The following is an 18,226-nucleotide window of genomic DNA, read 5'->3' as shown; positions in this document are numbered from 1 at the left end:
TACTACATCAAGAGAATTTAGGTCTCTTAGAGTTCATTGTAATAATATGCGACATGGAAATACTTTTTAAAACTGCATATATTCATGTGGTAAAATAGTTATCACTTTTATGCTAAGTCCAATTTTCCTTATTATGAGGATGCACAATGATGCAAATATCTTGACCAGTCAGGGACCTGGGCAGGGATAAAAAATAGAATAAGAATATTTTATACCAGAGGTCACTTATCTTTTTCAATGAATATAAAGTTACCACAAAGGACAATATACTTTGAGAACCTGTGAATTGGTCCAACCACATAAATAGTAGGTAATTTTACATGTTAATACTTAAAACACCTACAAGAACTACAATCACTCTCTTTCTTGTCCTCTTTTTCTTCCTGTAAGTTTTGGGTAGATGTGTCACCTCTTCTAACTTCATCTTTAGATAATGAATTATATCCAAGATCTGACTGACCCCCTGGAAAGACAGAAATATTTTAAAACTTTAGAACAATAATTATGTCCTATTTTATGAAATATTTCATAGTGACAAGTAAAATTATCAGTAATGTGGTACTTAAATGAATATATTTTAAAAAGAAATTTATCATGAAATTTAAACAAAAAACAAAAGCAATAAAACTTACATTTATCACCAAAAAAGCCCATAAAGATCTATAATTTATCAGTTATTATCTGTTACACACTCTTCATTACATTTGCTTGTTCACTGGCTCCCATATTTGCGTGTGTGTGTGTGTGTGTGTGTGTATACACACATATACACACCCACATCATGTAGTCATATAGTGCTTAAATAAATTTGCATACAAATTTCTGGATACATTTCAAACAAAATCACTGTACTGCCAATCCTTTCTTATCCTTACTAATGGGAGGTAGTTGAATGTTTGACTTTCTTTCATCAACTCTACCCTTAATAGCATAAAGCTGAGGACAAAGAGAATACGAAAAGTAGAAAACCCACTTAAAGATAATTAAAAAGCTGATTGAATATATTAGCATAAATATATTATCTAAAACATTAGGGAAAGGATTTTGGATTGGTTTTGCATAACTGATGAACTAACTCATTAAGGTTTCAGCTAAAAAAAAACCCAACCAAAAATCAAACCCATATATATTTTTTTAGAAATGTTTAGAAATATATTGGAATAAAGAAGAAAAAACTCAAGCAATATACTGAAATTAAATGCTAAAACATTATCCTATCATAGAATTGATCATGTCAGGTGATTTATTTTCTCGTATTGGTTATATTTGTTCTAATACTGGACTTATATGCTTTTAATGTAAAATAATTTTAATTCATAAATAGTTCTTAAAATTTAGAAAAAGAATTTTAATAAACCCTTCTCTTTTAAATGATATGCTTTTAATCACATTTTTTAAAAAAATGCATCTTGAGTTGTACAAGCTCTCACTGAATTATTCAAGAAATAAAACTTGCCAAGAAAAAGCTAAAAACATGGATATCATATTTCATCATAATTTGCCTATAACAGTTTCTCCTAAAAATGAACATCAAAAGAAATAAACCAAATAAATGTTCTCTGTCGCAAGTAAAGCAGCTTGTAAGTTTTGTTTTTAACAAATTTTGCATATCTCAATTCATAATTTCTGTGTATCATGAATATATTGCCATTACATTGTTTTTAAATGTTATATCTATTTTTTTTAAATGTAATATGTAAAGACAAGTTGATTCACTAATTCCTTTATGCCATATATCCTATCAGTCAACACTACTTAAAAGAATATCTGTGTATAAGTTTCTTATATTATGGTGAAATTAATGTAATTATTCAGTACTAAGATGCCATAATTTTTTTAGCCTTAAAGTTTTTCAAATAATTAAGACTTTTTTTTTTTTTTAAAGAATGTACTTGTCAAAGGAGATCATATGCTCAAGGGATCTATGTGCTTCTGGAACTAATTAATTTTAATATACTAAGATATTTAAATAAAGCTGCTTTAGTAGCTTTCTAACATTTTATTCTATTAAAAATAATGGAAGAACTCAAATAGCTAATGAACTTTGGAATGTTAAATAAGATCTTAACCAGTATTTTAATAGAACAATATGTTTCATAAATATCTGCTTAACATCATATCAAATTGAAAGAGAACATTCAAAACAGGAATAAGACAGTCTATCAAATCCTGTTTAAAATATATGCCATAATACATATATACATATACACACACAAACCTGTACTAGATCTATCATCAGTAGAATCTACTTTGATTAACTCAGTGTTGAAGGGTGCCTGCTCCACAGTGTTTGTGTCATTACAACTATCCATGCTGCCATGACTAACAGCATCCAGGTCACTGCCATCTGCTTAAGAACACAATATGATAGCATTTACCACTCAAGGAGATATACCCCCAAATACCCATTAATCTGCTGATTCTTATTTGCTTACTTATGGTGGCAATCTACTGAATGGTATATGAAAAAATCTGAAACTTTTCATCTATTTAGTAAAAATGTCTTCAGCATAAAGCAAACATATAAGTTATGCATTTGTTTAAATTAAGTAGTCCAAGATTGAAATTTAAGCAATATCTAGAAGATCAATTATTTTTAAAGGGTTAGAATATAATGTGCTAAGACTTTATATGAGCCAACCAAAACTAGCAAAATATTCAGTATTGTGAATTTAAACACTTATTAGAATTCAAAATTATAACAAGTCATTTCATGAAAAAAAAAAATCGTAAAACCACTTTACCTGAGAGAGTAGCATGTGATAGATGAGCATTTTTTCTCAAAACTTTTTTGAATTGTGCTATTCCTAAAACAACATTTCTTATTTTGGTCCACAGAAAATAACCACTTCGACTGCTTGAAGGCCAGGTACTTTCTAAAACAGCCTATTAATTAAACAGAACATATAGAGATTATCAATTATAAAAGCTCCACTAAATACACATCTTCCTCCCCTTTCCTCCCCTTTCTTCCTCCCCATCTCTTTCTCCGTCCAAAAAAAGATTAGAAAATAAAGAAATGCTTTTTTATTTTAAAAGTACATTTTCAATTAAGTGTTTTAAGAAATTCTTGCAGTTTTATCAATAGCACTTATATTTGAGCATCATAATTATAAAAAAATCATATATATATATATATAAAACTCTTCCATTGCTACACTAAACCAAATTAATTACCTTATTATAATAACCATAAGTAATGGCATTGGGATGAACACCAGCTTTTTTCATTTCAAAAAGTACTCGTACTGCAAGAACAGGCTGACCATACTGACCACACAGCTGCATAAGAACCCGATAGCATACCTGAAACAGTTAAAAGATACACTCAATTAGAGGCCTATCTGCAACTTTAGAAGGAAGCAATGGATTTTGTGAGACTTAAATATTACCTCATCAGGAGGATCAATCTTTTTAGAATGCATTTTTCTAAGTACGTCATATGCTGTTTTCAGAGCTCTGACTTTTGAATGGCACACTTTCACATATGCTGGGAGGCAAATAAACCACAGGCCATAACAATGACGTAACAGACATCTGGACCACATCTGAGGGATGGAGGAATACCTCTTTGCTATTTTATGGGCTGATTTGATTTCCTAAGAAACCACAAGTTTTCATTAGTGAACTTATATGCACTTAAATATCCTTATTCACATGATTATTGTCATAATTATAAATTATAGGTCAAATTTTATTATAACAAATCCTATCACAACAAAAACTCCTGACTAATTAAAATATGTTAAAATAATAACTGATAGATTATATATATACTTCAAATCAATAAAATAAATTAAAATAAAATTATTTTATTTTATTAAAATAATTTTAATTATTAAAATAAAATTATAACATAATTTAATGATTAAATATTATTACCTATACTTAATTAATTATATTAATTATTAAATTAAAATAAATTATAAATTAAAATAAAATTATAATATAATAAAATAATTAGATAATTTTAAAATGAGCTGCAATGAGATTTGAATTGTAATAGTTATTCAGTGTTCTAGGTTATAAACTGATAGCAGTGATAGATTAGAGGATGCAAAAGAATTAAAGTATGATGATGATAAAAAGTAAAAAATTTTCAAATTACCTGTTTAGTTCTTCTGAACATTGTTGAAGGGCTATTAGGACTACTGTTTTTTGAGGCCAGTTTATTATTTTTTGTTTGTAGAAAGCCCTCTGGCCTTTCAAATAAATCTATCTTCAGGACAGGAAATCCATTATAGCTGTTACAAGATGGGGGGGAAAATCTCTTGTTAAACCCTGTATGCAGAAATACATGACACCTACAGGTTATTAGTTATGTGAACACTCACTGCTTGACTAGGAATTGATATTGTTGACTTGTATTCTATCAGGCGCAGTGGGACATAGTGCACAGGATGCTGATCTTAAAATGGGAAGAGCTAAGTTCAAATCCCAAGCAAGACTAAGAAGTCTCATGATGGCTGGCAAAGTACTTAGAATTTGTTTGCCTCCTTCAATGTCCTGGAACCTCTCTATTAGTCTACATTGAAAAAGTTTAAGTAGGAAAGTCTGAATTACTTGTAAAGTAAGAGAGAAGCAGGACATAACGATAGTGAACACTTGGGAAAGAGAAATATAAAAAACATTCTTCAATTCACACTGAAGAACTTGTCTTCCTTTACTATTTGATTTGATACATCCCATTTAAAACCTTCAAAATAGTTTAATATCTTAAAATCCTAAATTAGTATGATTACTACCAAAGTAATTTATAACCACTGTTGGCTACTGAAGGCAAAATTCACTTAACTAAAGAAAGACCAACAAGAAATAGAAACAATGAGAAAAGGAGTCTAATGAAGTTGTGTTCTATAAAGAACCCAATATATTTGAGAAATGAGGTTTTTATCAGAGAAACTTGAAGTTAAATTTTTTTGATATTACTTGGTATCTTTTAGTATAATGTAATTTCCCAGATTATACCTTTACTCAGGAAGAGCCCTTGCTCTCCTACAACCACAAGTGCTACTACTACTCCTCTTCATCCTGGAACTGTGGCCCAGTCCTCTCTGCTTCTTTATAACTGATTGCTAGTGCTCCTCTCTACCCTTGAACTGCAACCCAGAATTGTTTGTGTGCAATCAAGTTATCAGCCAATGCAAGTTACACCTTATGACAGCAAAGGGTCCCTTGTAATCTCTTTCTTTTTTCTTTGGAGGCAATTAGGGTTAAATGAATTGCCTAGGATCACATAACTGAGGCCATATTTGACCTCAGGTCCTTTTGGCCAGTGCCTTCAAGCTCAGTGCTCTATCCACTGCACTACTTAGATGCACCTCCTGCATTATTTTTCTAATCAGCTATCCAACACATCCCTCACTTCTCCCCTTATTGAGAGTTCCCAAAGGTGTTGCTAATGCAGTTGAAGGCTCTGCCAAGGCCTAGTGCTGGTGCTGTTCTCAAGCTGTGGGCCTGCACATACCCCAGTAGTATACACCTTTCTTGTGAATTTCCTGAATTGTCTTAGGCTGGAAAAATATCTCCCTCTGAACTTTTTTTTGGCTCTGCCATTCCAAAATTTGATTTGAGATGTTCTTTTAAAGTTGTTCAGAGAGAAATGTTGGGAAAGTTTATTTGGGTTTTGACCTATTCTCCACCATCTTGAGTTATAAAAATGTCTAAAATATATTGCTATTTTCTAAACTTTCCAAATCAATCAACCAATCAAAAAAAAAAATCAAAACAACAACAAAAAAAACACCCTAAATTAACTGTGTATTCTGTGTATTAAGAATGTATCTAAAGCACTTAGTGAACTATTTATTAGGGTCAAATTCATTAGCATAGATTTAATTAAAACAAAGAAAATTTTTTGAAAGTTTGTAGTTTTAAAGATACAGAATTAAGCCTAAAATAACGTAAAATTTCATAAAATCTTTCTGAAGGTCACAGAATTTGATTAATCTTTTAAAAATTACTTTTAATGAAATAAAAACCAAAAAAGTTAAAAATTTTCTTGAAATAGAATTATCTAAATTTTTATCTAACAGAACTCTGTCAACATTTGAGGGGACAATTAATTACATGAGTATGATGGAAAAGATTTTCCCTAACTTGTGGGTACTATGCTAAAAAACCAACCAAACAAAACCTCACACCAAGAACAAACAAATAAAAAAATAAAGTTGTTTAGGTATAGGTCTGATTTGTTCAATGATTTGTGATAAATTTGCCTACTACCTACAAATATTAATATTTTTAGTGTTTTAGTTTTTAAAATACCATAGTACATAGGATCACAGATTATAGAGCTATAATGAAAGTTAAAGACCAAGTCCCACCCTTTCCCTTTTTACTGATGTAAATTACTGTATACAGATACTTCTCTTTTGAATTATACATCTTATTTATCAGATACCTGTATTGTAAAGGGTGTTCTTCACCAGTGGGTAGATGTGGGATCTCAGGTGGGGTTACAAAAACAGTATGTTCACTTTTGAAGGATTCATCCAGTTCTATAAGTCGCATTTCACCATTTTTGTCCATATCTACCTAAAGAGGTTTAAAAAGAAATACACTAAAAACACATTTTTCTTGAAGGCAAAGGGCTAAAAATATATTAAAATGCAACAGAAAGACGTATGCTAGATACAAAGAGCTGAGAAATCTTACTTTTAAAAGCAGCTAAAATGTTAGAAGTAGCCTAAAGACATTACCTAGGATGGGTATGACCAGAGAAGTCAAGATCATATAAGAGAGAATAAGTGGACAGAAGGCCCAAGGTAATTAGTGCCTTGAATTAATGCCTTAATATAGGGCTTATGTGAAGGTGGACAAGAAACACAGAATGTTTACATCATTAGAGAGAATCATTTCCAATAAAATTCACAGATCCACTGAATACCAAAAGTTCAACAATCAACAAGTATTTAAATGTCTAGGCACTGTATAGAGGGCTAGGGATACAAGGAAAAAGTGAAAACAGTCTCTAGCATCCCATAGAAAACACAAAGATATAGACAAAGTAGGTACAAAGTTACATTGGGAAGGCACCAGAAGTCAAGAGAAGATAGGAAAGGTTTAGTGCAAAAGTTGAAGATGGATCTGTGCCTTGAAGGAAGCCAGAGATTTTGAAAGATAGAAGTAAAAAGGAAGAACATTCTAAGGGATAGTCAGTGTGAAAGTATGGAGATGGATGATGAAGGATCATGTGTGAGGAGCAATAAACAAACCAATATGACTAAACTATAGAGTGAATAAAGAACAGTGAATAAAGTTTTAGAAAAATAAGAAGGAATCAGAATGGGAAGAGTTTTCAATGGCAAATGAAGCAGTTTATATTATGTGTTTAAGTTAACAGTCACTAGAGTTTACTGAACAAGTGGGGTCAGCCTTATAGTTTAGAAAGTTGTAAAGAAGATGAATTGGGCCGAGAAGAGACTTGAAACAGGGGGATTAATTAAGAGGCTACTGTGTTTGTCTTTCATTCTCCATCATGAAGATGACCATGACATCAAGGAACTGATGTCATGACATGCAAGTGAACTGGATTTAAGTGAGGGAGGGCTATGCAAAGTCACTAGCCTCACTTTCTCCTCCAGAGCCATCTAGGTTTAGTGACAAACTATATATTAGGACAACTGGAATTAGGACAACAGTGGGAAACTTTGGCCTTTGTTAAGCTAATGGTCTCTTTTACCTAATTAAAAAAAAAAGTCAGTCTGGAAGGGGAAGATCAATGTTTCTGGCCAACAGGAGGCTACTGCAATAATCCAGCAGAGAAAAGATGCAAGTTTGATCTAGAAGTGTGACCAGTCAGTGGACAGAAAAGATATATGTCAACAAAGCTGTAGTTTGAAATAATAGGATCTGGAAACTAAATGAATATGTGTAGGATTAGAGACTAACCAAGGAAGACACTTAGATTTTTTGATCTCACAAAATATCTGATTTCAGCTGCAAATTCCTTCCTTCCTTCCTTCCTTCCTTCCTTCCTTCCTTCCTTCCTTCCTTCCTTCCTTCCTTCCTTCCTTCCTTCCTTCCTTCCTTCCTTCCTTCCTTCCTTCCTTCCTTCCTTCCTTCCTTCCTTCCTTCCTTCCTTCCTTCCTTCCTTCCTTCCTTCCTTCCTTCCTTCCTCCCTCCCTCCCTCCCTCCCTCCCTCCCTCCCTCCCTCCCTCCCTCCCTCCCTCCCTTTCTTCCCTCCCTCCCTCCCTCCCTCCCTTTCTTCCCTCCCTTCCTCTCTCTTAATCCTGAAACCTCTCAAGATATCTTGGCAAGATTTCTTTCTTAATGATCACGCCTTATACTCTAATCACTCGAGATCTCACTGATTGGCCCACAAAAGGTCCTAAGTCAAGTTCCAATTGGTCACTGTGTAGACCCTGATGGCTCAGTGTAAGTATAAATAGCAATTTTTTGACCAGAAACCCTGAGGGTCTTCCTATCCCAGATTAGTATGTATGCATATATGTATTATGAACTAGGTAAAAAAGGCTATTCTCTATTTCATTTCTTACCCAACCTTAAGCCTTAGTTAAGACTTGTTAGAGACTTTAGCTTATGAAATTCATCCAGGGCCATCTTCAATCATCTTGTTCTATAACTTGTCTTTGGACCCATATGGTTCTGGAGGAGAAAGTGAGACTGGAAAAGCACAGCTTTCCCTCACTTAAATCCAACTCTCTTGTATGATATGGCATTGCTTTTCTGATGCTATTGTCCTCTTTGAGAATGGAGAACAAACAACAGGATAAAATACAAACTTTTTTCCTAGCATTTATGGTACTTCACTATCTGGCTTAGCTACCTTTTGAGCATAATTTCACTTTACTTATTCCCATTCATAAACCATATTTAGCCAAACAGAGCTACTGAATTCCTTCTCTCAACCTTGGCCTTCCAATAAGTTGTCCCCTCTATGGAGAAATCCCCTCTGTACATAAATCCCCTCTCTGCTGTTCCCAAACAATGGTCTTTTTCTCTATCTCCACCTCAAGGAAACCTGATCTTCCTTTAAAACTCAGCTTAGAAATAACCTCTTTGAGGCCAGGGGCTTGTACTGCCTTTCTGTTTTCAAGACAGGACAATGACACCAGGGGCTGGTTGAATTGAAATGAATTACTGCCTACCTATTTGGTTCCAGAATCAACATTAGGGGGAATTCCCAGAAAAAAAAGACCAGAGTCAAGGGCAATCAAGCCAGATTATATAAGCATTAATAATGCTTCTTTACTGACTGATTGCCCTATCCTGCAGACAGGTTAATTCTCAACAATACTTCATTTACCAAAACTACATGCTGTAGTTTTAAGTTCAGCATTATTTTTCAACAAGTAATTTGCCTTTGCAAATTCTCAAAAAAATTTATACCTTATTTTAAAATTAAAAATAAACATGAAATATATCCAAAGCATGCCTGAACATTTCTGTCTTCTGTAAAGCATAATAACATTTGTCTCTGTCATAGAAAGAGAAAAAAAAATCAATGCCCAGATCAGGATAAAATTAAATTAGTTTTCAAAATTATTTTTTATGTTCTCCACATATTTTCCATAAGATTTATATCTGCCTTGAAAATTCTCTTTAGAGATGCTTAGGGTACTTAAAAAAGAGAAATAAAAAGTATCAAAATTATTACCCTAAATTGCTTTTTAAAAGGAGTCATAAATGAAATTTTGCTGACATCTTCCAATAATAATATATGACTATGAATCTTGAAATATTATAATCTATAAAGAATTTAAATTTCAGGTAAGCCAAAGGATTATGGAGAAGCATAATGGGCAAAAAGAGGACAGTTATCATGAAAAAGATGCATGACTGAAAAAGGAAAAGAGTTAGTTATATAGTAAGAAACAAGGACTTGATAACTTTTGGGGTTCCACAAATACTCTTATAATATTAAAGATCTAGAACACTAGGTGAACCCTTATAGGGGCCTACATGAATGACACTTTCAAGCATCAAGGGATAAGAAGGCCCATATGCATGAGTTTGACTGTTTCAAGGAGGGAAATGTCCTCCCTGTTGTTAAGTTCAGATGACAGCAATAGTACTGCTTAAATGCTTCTGCTTAATACTTCAAGGTTGAAGTTTAATGGTTATTATACTTCCTCCACTGACACTGACATTATAATGTTCCTCTAAAATTTAGTATATTGTATTCAAGAGTTGTTATTGAAATATTTATCTTGTGGCAGGTGATTAGTTTTCCTAGTCATCCCTTCCCCACAATATCTCTTTTAAATTGGTCATTTTCTCGTTATAATATCAAGAGATTGTATGAGATGAGAAAAATTTACAATTAGACTAGGTATATCACAAAGATCTTGTACCTATTTCTGACAGAGAAAGAAAGGAGAAGGGGAAAAGGGAAGATAAGAATTTGGTCACTTAAATTTCTTTATAATATAAACAAAACTATATTTGTAATGAAAAACTTTTTCCATAACATGATGAGTTATAATTATACTTGAAAGAGAGCTACTGGAAAGTTTAAATAAAATTTTATCCCATACCATATAAGTAACCTTTCTTTTCACTCTAGAATCAAAATTATAATTAAGTTATATTTCAGTTTTAAAATCTATATAAACATTTATATGTATTTTTAAAATAATTTTTCAAGACTTCTGAGGTTGGACAATCATTAAGCAATCAATCCAATAATCTTCTGCATTAATTTCTGTTGGGTGAACAGCAGGTGACCTACTTTCATGAAATCCTAGTCAACTAATGCATTAATTATATAGTACATTAACATCTCAGATCATAATGTCTTAGCAATATCATCTTAGCAATATGGCAAGCCTTGTATTTCCTAGAATATGAGAATTATTTTAGCCATGACACTATAACATGGATGAATAGAACATCTAATGTTAGCTGAAATATAGCATTTATAATCAAGATATCCACAGGACCAAAAACAAAATGGAACTGTAGGATATTACTCTTTGTGCTGAGTAACAGTGAATACTGCTACTACTATTATTGCTGCTGCTTACTGCTGCTACTACTACTACCACCATCACTGCTACTACTGCTACTAATACCATATCTATCTCCACTCCTACCCCTCACAATGAATGCTTTTACTAAGTATTTTTAAAAAGGGTCTGTTTTCTTAAAAGTTAAAGAAGCATATTAACAATAACTTGAAATTTATTTTTCTTCCCTGTGAGGTTCAGAAGAAAATTCTGTTTTAAGTAATAGATTATTGCCCTAAGCAAACCTAACAATGTGTCTCATAAATCTATGCCATTATTCACAAAGAAGGAGGTGAAAGTATTATTGATAACAATCAGGAATATCATCTCTATGTAACTAGAACACATTTGTTTCTGTAGAATAGATTTACAGGAAAATATGATTAGGTTTCCAGATCAGCCTACAAAAGTCATTTAACCCATAATATACAATTTCAATGATGTATTAGGACTATGGAAAAATTCATTGATTTCCAACTAGAGATGGTAGGGCCACATCTACCTTAACTTGAGTAGTAGAGATATACTTGGGAAATAGTTACTTGCTAACTTGTTACTTCACAAGAAGAGGTACTTCTCCACAATTTTATAAGTAAAAGAAAGTACCACTCTAAGTCCACTTATTCCTAAAGTTGTCATCACGAGGAACAGAGGCATTGAATGATCTTGTCAACTGCTCATATGTATATATTATATGTAAGTTTAGTGTTCATAAATTTGAAACTGTTTGAAATAAGGCTTTAATTATGCAAAAGGAGCTTCACAGAATGCTATAAGAATCTTATAGGGCAAAATATCCCAAAAGTTTTATTGAATTTAAAGCTAATGAAACATACTAGGACTTTTGAAATACTCTGTATTTGTATTTTAATTATACCTCCAATCCTAACTTTTAAAAATAAACCATTAGAAAACAAGACAAAACAAGGTTTCCCTTCTTTTCTCCATTTCATAACCAATTATAATTAGTTCTAGTGAATTTCGTGTTCATGGAAATGTGTCTTTAGGTGATCTTTATAAATGTTTCAGATATAGATTATAACAGGACAGAAATAGATTATATTTAGGATCAAATCTACAGACTTTTTCTATTAAAAAACCATAAAGCTTGTACCATAAAAATGCATCAAAATAGTATAACAAAAAAAACTTCATTTTACAGTTACATAAATAAGCCCACAAACTTTATTTCCAACTTATCTTACAACTACATGTAATCAAAAGGTTTTGTTGGGGGCAATAAGTATACACTTTACCACTCCAGTCATCTTTGAATATTAAGAGAACAATTAAGTTCTAAAATAATAAATTCCAAAGTTCTGTTCATTTTTAAAAGATGATGATGAACATTAAACTATCCTATGTATAAGACTTATTGATTTGGCAAAATAATACAATAGGCATTCTCTATTTAAAAAGGAATTTCAAACTTTGGAATCTCATTCAAAGCCCTAAGACTGCCAACTTCAGTAGAAAGAAAAGTGGAGTCAGCTATATTAGTATTTATGCAATCTTGGGCAAATCACTTTATGACTCTAGATGTCAGTTTCTTCTTTTGTAAAATAAGGGGGTTAAAATCCTTAATTCTAATCTAAGAAGTTGTGGAGTCTAAGGAATTCTCAGTTAAAATACAGATACAGTACATCACATTATTCAATAACAGAGAAACTGAGAGTTGTCTGTAATTACAAATAAAAAGAAAAATGAAAAAAGAATAGATAATCTTGAGTGCTTTAATCAGGGAAATCCCAAAATGAAATAAATTATTGTGAACTGATGGAAGAGGACAGGATGGAGCTAAAGAAAGGAAAGGAATCTTTTTTAAAAAATATGTTCCAATTTAATATAGCTGTTGTTAATATTCCAAATTATATCATTCAATCCAATCATGAATGCTATATATACAAGTGCATTGTGTGGCAGGCTGATGAACATAAGTACAACTGACATGTGAATGTGTATTGCAAAAATGAGAAGCTAGACTAATATGGGAAATTATAAACAAAGGAAAGGTAGACAAAAGGAAATAACACAAAAATGATGGCACTAAAATACATTACTGATATCTCTCTTGAATGGTTTAAATGAGATCATTCTTTTTAGAGCCAGACTTTTTGTCAATGAAATAATGATAGTTAACATAATGCCTTAAACTTTACAAATCAAATATTACCTAATTGGTTCATTTGATCCACACAACAACCCTGTGAAATAAATGCAATTTCTTATAGTTCATATGATCTCTTATTTAGAACTGAAAGTGTCTTTAAATGTTATATGATCCAACTGCCCCTCATGACAGATGAGGAAACTGAAGTTCCCAGAATAAGAAAGAAATCTTAATGTCAGTGGAAAGCTATCAAACACTGTCAGCACCCTATCCACTATGATACAACATGCCACAGGACCAGGTATTATTTGAATTATATTGTGTAAAAGGTTTTAATTCAATTTGTTAGTGGACTTTCTCAAATGAACAAATTTGTATCATGGGAAGTCAATTACAAAATGGACATATAAATTTGCTTTAAAATCAACTTCGTTGAAACCTCTATTCCAGAATGCACTTTAATACTTGTATTGTTCCAACACAATGACTGAATAATTTCAAGCACAGGTTACTTCATATACTGACAGTTTTTTTTTTTTTTAATTCATGAGATTCATTATTACAACCCAAAATAAAACTCGTCTGTAGATGAAAGGTTCTGTAACAGTATTACTTACTTTGTCTACACAATCATCAAAAAATGCCAGGCTTGCATCTTTGTCACTGACAAAGGAACATTCCTCAATGAAACGAATAAACATCTGTGTTTTGGTCATCATGTTGTAGAATTTTTGATGGGAACGGTCCCGGCTTTTTAAGAACCCTATTAAGTAAGTACATAAACCGTTAGAATGTAGATTGTATAATTCCAATTTATGAATATAAACCAGTTAAATATAAATATATGGAAAATCATCACTTAGATTCTCAAATTACTTTATTTGGTTCCTATATGTGTATTTCACAAAGAATCACTTTGAGGTAGTGATTGGTAGATTTTTTTCTATTTGTACTTTTCCTTCATCTTTTATCATTCCAGGACAATTTTCTTGGGATTATTTCTTGCATAATAACTTCAAGGTTCTTTTTTTGATCATAGCTTGCAGGTAATCCTATTATTCTTATATTTTCTCTTCTTGATCTGTTCCCCAGATTTTTTCTTATAAGATGTTTCACATTCTGTTCTATTTTTTTTCATTCTTTATAGTCTATTTTGTTATTTCTTGGTTTACTGGCTTCACTGGCTTACCCTTGCCCAATTCTAATTTTCAAATTTATTTTCATCTTTAAGACTCTGTATGTCCTTTTCTAGTATCTCTGTATGTCTTTTTCTACCAGGATTGCATCTTTGCAACACAGTTGAGCCTGGCATTCCCAATCAGCTGAGATTCCCTAAGTCTTCCAGGATCCAGACCCTGACTACTCATGCAGTCCAGGAGGTGAAAGTTTTTGTGGTTCCTATGGAGTTTCCAGCCAAACTCAGCCAGCCTTAGGGGTCCCCGCTTAGTGTTTCTGCAGAACTAGCCTGGAGATCTTTACACTTTGCATTAATCTCCATCCTGGGGTTTTATTCAGATCTTCTTGGATTGTACCAGGAGGATCCCTGTTCTAACCCAAATCTTATTGATTTTTCACCAGTGTATATTCACCCTGAGGCCCAAATTTGTTCTGTTTGTGAAGAAAATCTGAAGAGCTTGAAACTTTCTGACCCACTCCCAACATCTTCCCAGAATCCTCTCCCAAGGAAACTCTCTTCTTAACAATACAATTTAGAAATGAGTTGTGATCTACATAAAGAGTTTCCACACTGAGAGTTACCCTTGCCAAGGAAATTACAGTTCTACCCCAAAAAAGGTCTAAATTATAAAGCATTTTTCACAATTTTTCTTTTAAACATTAAACACAAAAATTATGTACAATATCTCATTCTATTTAAATTATTTCTTTTGCTTGTTTTTTCCCCTAAACTGTATGCAATCAATAAATCTGAAGTTAAGAATTAATCTTTTTTTTAACAGCATTTTATCTTTCCAAATAAATGGAAAGATAGTTTTTAGTAATCACCTGTGCAAAACCTTGTGTTCCAAATTTTTCTCCTTCCTCCCCTCCTCTAGATAACAAGGAATCCAATATATGTTAAATATGTGAACTTTCTTAATTAATTTTTTTCCCCTGAGGCAATTGGGGTTAAGTGATTTGCCTACATAGCTAGGACGTCTTAAGTGTCTGACATCACATTTGAACTCAGGTCCTTCTGACTTCAGGGCTAGTGCTCTTTATGCACTGTGCCACCTAGCTGCCCCTTAATAATTAATCTTAAAGAAATGAATTAAATATGGAATTGTTAAAAGTATACATTGAAAAAACCAGTAATTTACATAATTCACTTGTTAAAGGGTCAAAACTATTAGATTGTAAAATAGAATCACTCACCTTGTAGCTCAAAAAGGGAACTTGCATCTGTGGCTGTCTCAGATGGGGCTTGTGTTATAGGTCTTAAGTATGATCTGTAACCTTTTAATATGGAGGCCATGAAACCTAAAAATGCCTCCTGGATTTCCATATCTATCAAATGTAATTTCTTTCCTGAGTTAAAGTCATAGTCATTCATTGCTAGATCCATTAATTCATCTTCTCTGGGCCTTTGTTGTACTGTGAAGAAATACAGTATTGGTATTTTCTTCATAATAATAGCAAATATTTTTCACAATAATATACAGCAAATTAACAATTCAAAACTAATTCCATTGGCTGAAGAGTCAATTTCATGATGTCTACATCATGAAATTTTTAAAGTGTGCTTTTTTCTTTTTCACCTCCTATATGGTATATCTTACTAATGCTATATTAAAATGACATTTGTTTATCTTATTAATCTTTGGTAAATTTTTTCTAGTTCTCTATCTTTGATGACTTAAGAGATCAAATTCTTTTCTCATTATATTTCACATGAATCATAGCATTCCTTTACGGCTTTTAATAAGGGCTCTCACAGAAATACCAGAGGCTCAAACAAAGAAACTACAGTTTAATCTATCACCATCTCTAGAACATTTCTAGGACATATGCTTACTTCTTCCTTTTACAGAAACCCTCTAGGTGGTAAATCAATTTCTATATTGATTAATGCAATTATACTTTTTGGCAAATATCTATTTTCTAAACATCTGAAGCTTCATAGTGCAGCTGCAAGATTCACTGAATCAAAAGCATATAGTACAATTCTTACAGTATACACCACAACTATATTCCCAAATATAATTTTAAAATAAATTTTCTCAAATCTTCAAAAATTTTTTCTATATTTATATCTCTCTACCTTATTATTTTACTTATAAGCAAAGTCTAGAAAGGTAATGCTTGCTTTTTCCCCACAGCATCATAGTAAAAGGAAAATAAAGATAATTTTAAAAGATTCCTTCCTGTTTTATAATTCAATATTTCTTTTCAATATAGCAAAAGTATGAGCAAAAAATGTTCAATTTATTGTTTCATTCTCTACTCTAAAATTTGCTTTAATCCCTAAGATATGAACATTTCTTTCTATAATATTTTATAATGCAAAATTGGGGGAAAATATTTATTGAAGGGCAAGATAAGCAAAGTTTTTCATAGTAGACTCAAGAAATAAAAGATAATGGAAAGAGTAACCAATTCATCCCCTTTATCTTAATTCATCCACTTACATTTTGCTAGTTGTTGGTGCAAATTGTTCAATGTGTTCATCAGATTTTTGCATGGTTTCTTTGGAAGAATCTTCCAGGCTATATTCTTCTTGTCTCCAGTTCTAAAATTTAAAAGCAAAAATAATAGATTTACTCGAAATTATTTTTATAAAGTTATACTCCTGTTGTGTGTGAAAAAAGAAAAAAAGAAAGTATATGGTGGAAACATGAAAAACATAAAGTTTAAAAAAAATTTGGAGGCCAAAATGAGAAAAATGCATAATGATGATTTTGGGTACCTGGTATTTCAAAAGACTCTTTATCTTATGCGCATCTATACCTTAGCATTCTGTAGTTCCATAACCATATTAACTTCCTAATAGATATTTGCTAGGAATTATGCTGACTAGTGTCATGGGGCACAAAATAGATATGGATATCTTTAAATTAGTTAAACTGGAAATATATAAAAATACTGAAACTCCATTAAAGTGAATTTTAGTCAAGGAAATAAAGTGACCTTATTAAAAGTTAATTTCTCCCATATTGTTCAATGTAGTGCAAATTATAGAACAACATTATAACGAAGTTTCAAATATACTTTATATTCTAGAAATCTTCCTAATCAAAATTATTTCATTGGCATGTGACACAATGCTTTAAGATAGGTTGCCTGTTTTTGTGAGGTGTGAGGGAAATGATTTACATATGACTGAAAGACAGACTTTAAAAAACAGTTATGTCAGGTTAAGTAACACATTGTGAAGAAAGATGAGAAAAACTCTAGGAAAAAGTTGAGAATATTATAGATAAAAGCCTTTTCCAGAAGCCTCCAGTGACTCAATTCCCAGGGCAGAAAACTGCCTTTAATACTATTATTATTCACTGGGAAGAGTTAGCAATAAAAGTTAGTTATCAGATTAATGAAGAATAGAAAATCTTAGTTCCTACAATTATGGAAGTAAAAAGGAATATTCCAGTAACCTACAAAGCCCTTGGCTTGGTTTTTGTCTCGGCTAAAAACACAATATGTTTTATGTGCATATTGTTCTCCCGACTAGAAGAGAAAGGTGAAAAGGGGCAGAGAAACATCTCTTCATCCTCCAATTAAAATGGAAAATCCAGCAGTTCTAAAAGAATGGAAAGAATACTTCAAAAAAATGAAAAGGAACCTGAAAAGATAGAAAAAGCTTATCCTGTGCTAATATTTTAGGGGATGACAAATAAAGGGGAAAAAAAGACTAGTGAATTTTAGTGCTTGAAGTAAGTATAGCTTTTTCTTATAAGCAAATACTTTCTGTACTTCAAGAAACAATAATATGGATATAATAGGTACAACCAGGAAAAAAGTCAATCAGTAATAGTCAAAGGACAAAGAGTGATAAAGAGTACCCTACTCCTGTGCAGTACTGGAAGCTACATGTAAAACTGATATAAAGATACAATATCTTCCCAGAGCATGCATTCATGATGTGACCAAAAGTTTGGTGAATCCTGTCCAACCTACTGACAAGGTCACAGTTTTAGAACAGGAAGAA

The 18,226-nt window shown here is 32.0% G+C and overlaps 1 protein-coding gene across 8 annotated transcripts in view; it reads right to left on the bottom strand.

Annotated features, from left to right (window-relative positions):
- The window catches only part of DENND4A (DENN domain containing 4A), a 126,793-nt gene that overhangs the window by 26,501 nt on the left and 82,066 nt on the right, over nucleotides 1-18,226 (bottom strand). For 3 of the 8 annotated variants that reach the window (XM_074294773.1, XM_074294772.1, XM_074294776.1), the window contains 10 exons: nucleotides 16,710-16,810; nucleotides 15,457-15,675; nucleotides 13,701-13,846; nucleotides 6,404-6,537; nucleotides 4,109-4,244; nucleotides 3,393-3,599; nucleotides 3,178-3,306; nucleotides 2,745-2,886; nucleotides 2,219-2,350; nucleotides 344-463 (listed from right to left, as the gene is read on the bottom strand). In XM_074294773.1, the coding sequence (XP_074150874.1) occupies nucleotides 344-463; nucleotides 2,219-2,350; nucleotides 2,745-2,886; nucleotides 3,178-3,306; nucleotides 3,393-3,599; nucleotides 4,109-4,244; nucleotides 6,404-6,537; nucleotides 13,701-13,846; nucleotides 15,457-15,675; nucleotides 16,710-16,810 (1,466 nt within the window). The remainder of the gene's footprint in view (nucleotides 1-343; nucleotides 464-2,218; nucleotides 2,351-2,744; nucleotides 2,887-3,177; nucleotides 3,307-3,392; nucleotides 3,600-4,108; nucleotides 4,245-6,403; nucleotides 6,538-13,700; nucleotides 13,847-15,456; nucleotides 15,676-16,709; nucleotides 16,811-18,226) is intronic. The other 5 variants (XM_074294774.1, XM_074294777.1, XM_074294775.1 and 2 more) reach the window with 2 other exon arrangements.

The sequence above is a fragment of the Sminthopsis crassicaudata genome, chromosome 2 (genome assembly GCF_048593235.1).
Source record: "Sminthopsis crassicaudata isolate SCR6 chromosome 2, ASM4859323v1, whole genome shotgun sequence".
Classification (NCBI taxonomy): Eukaryota; Metazoa; Chordata; class Mammalia; order Dasyuromorphia; family Dasyuridae; genus Sminthopsis; species Sminthopsis crassicaudata.
The sequence above is the reverse complement of the archived record's forward strand: the minus strand, read 5'-3'. Positions and strand labels throughout refer to the sequence as shown.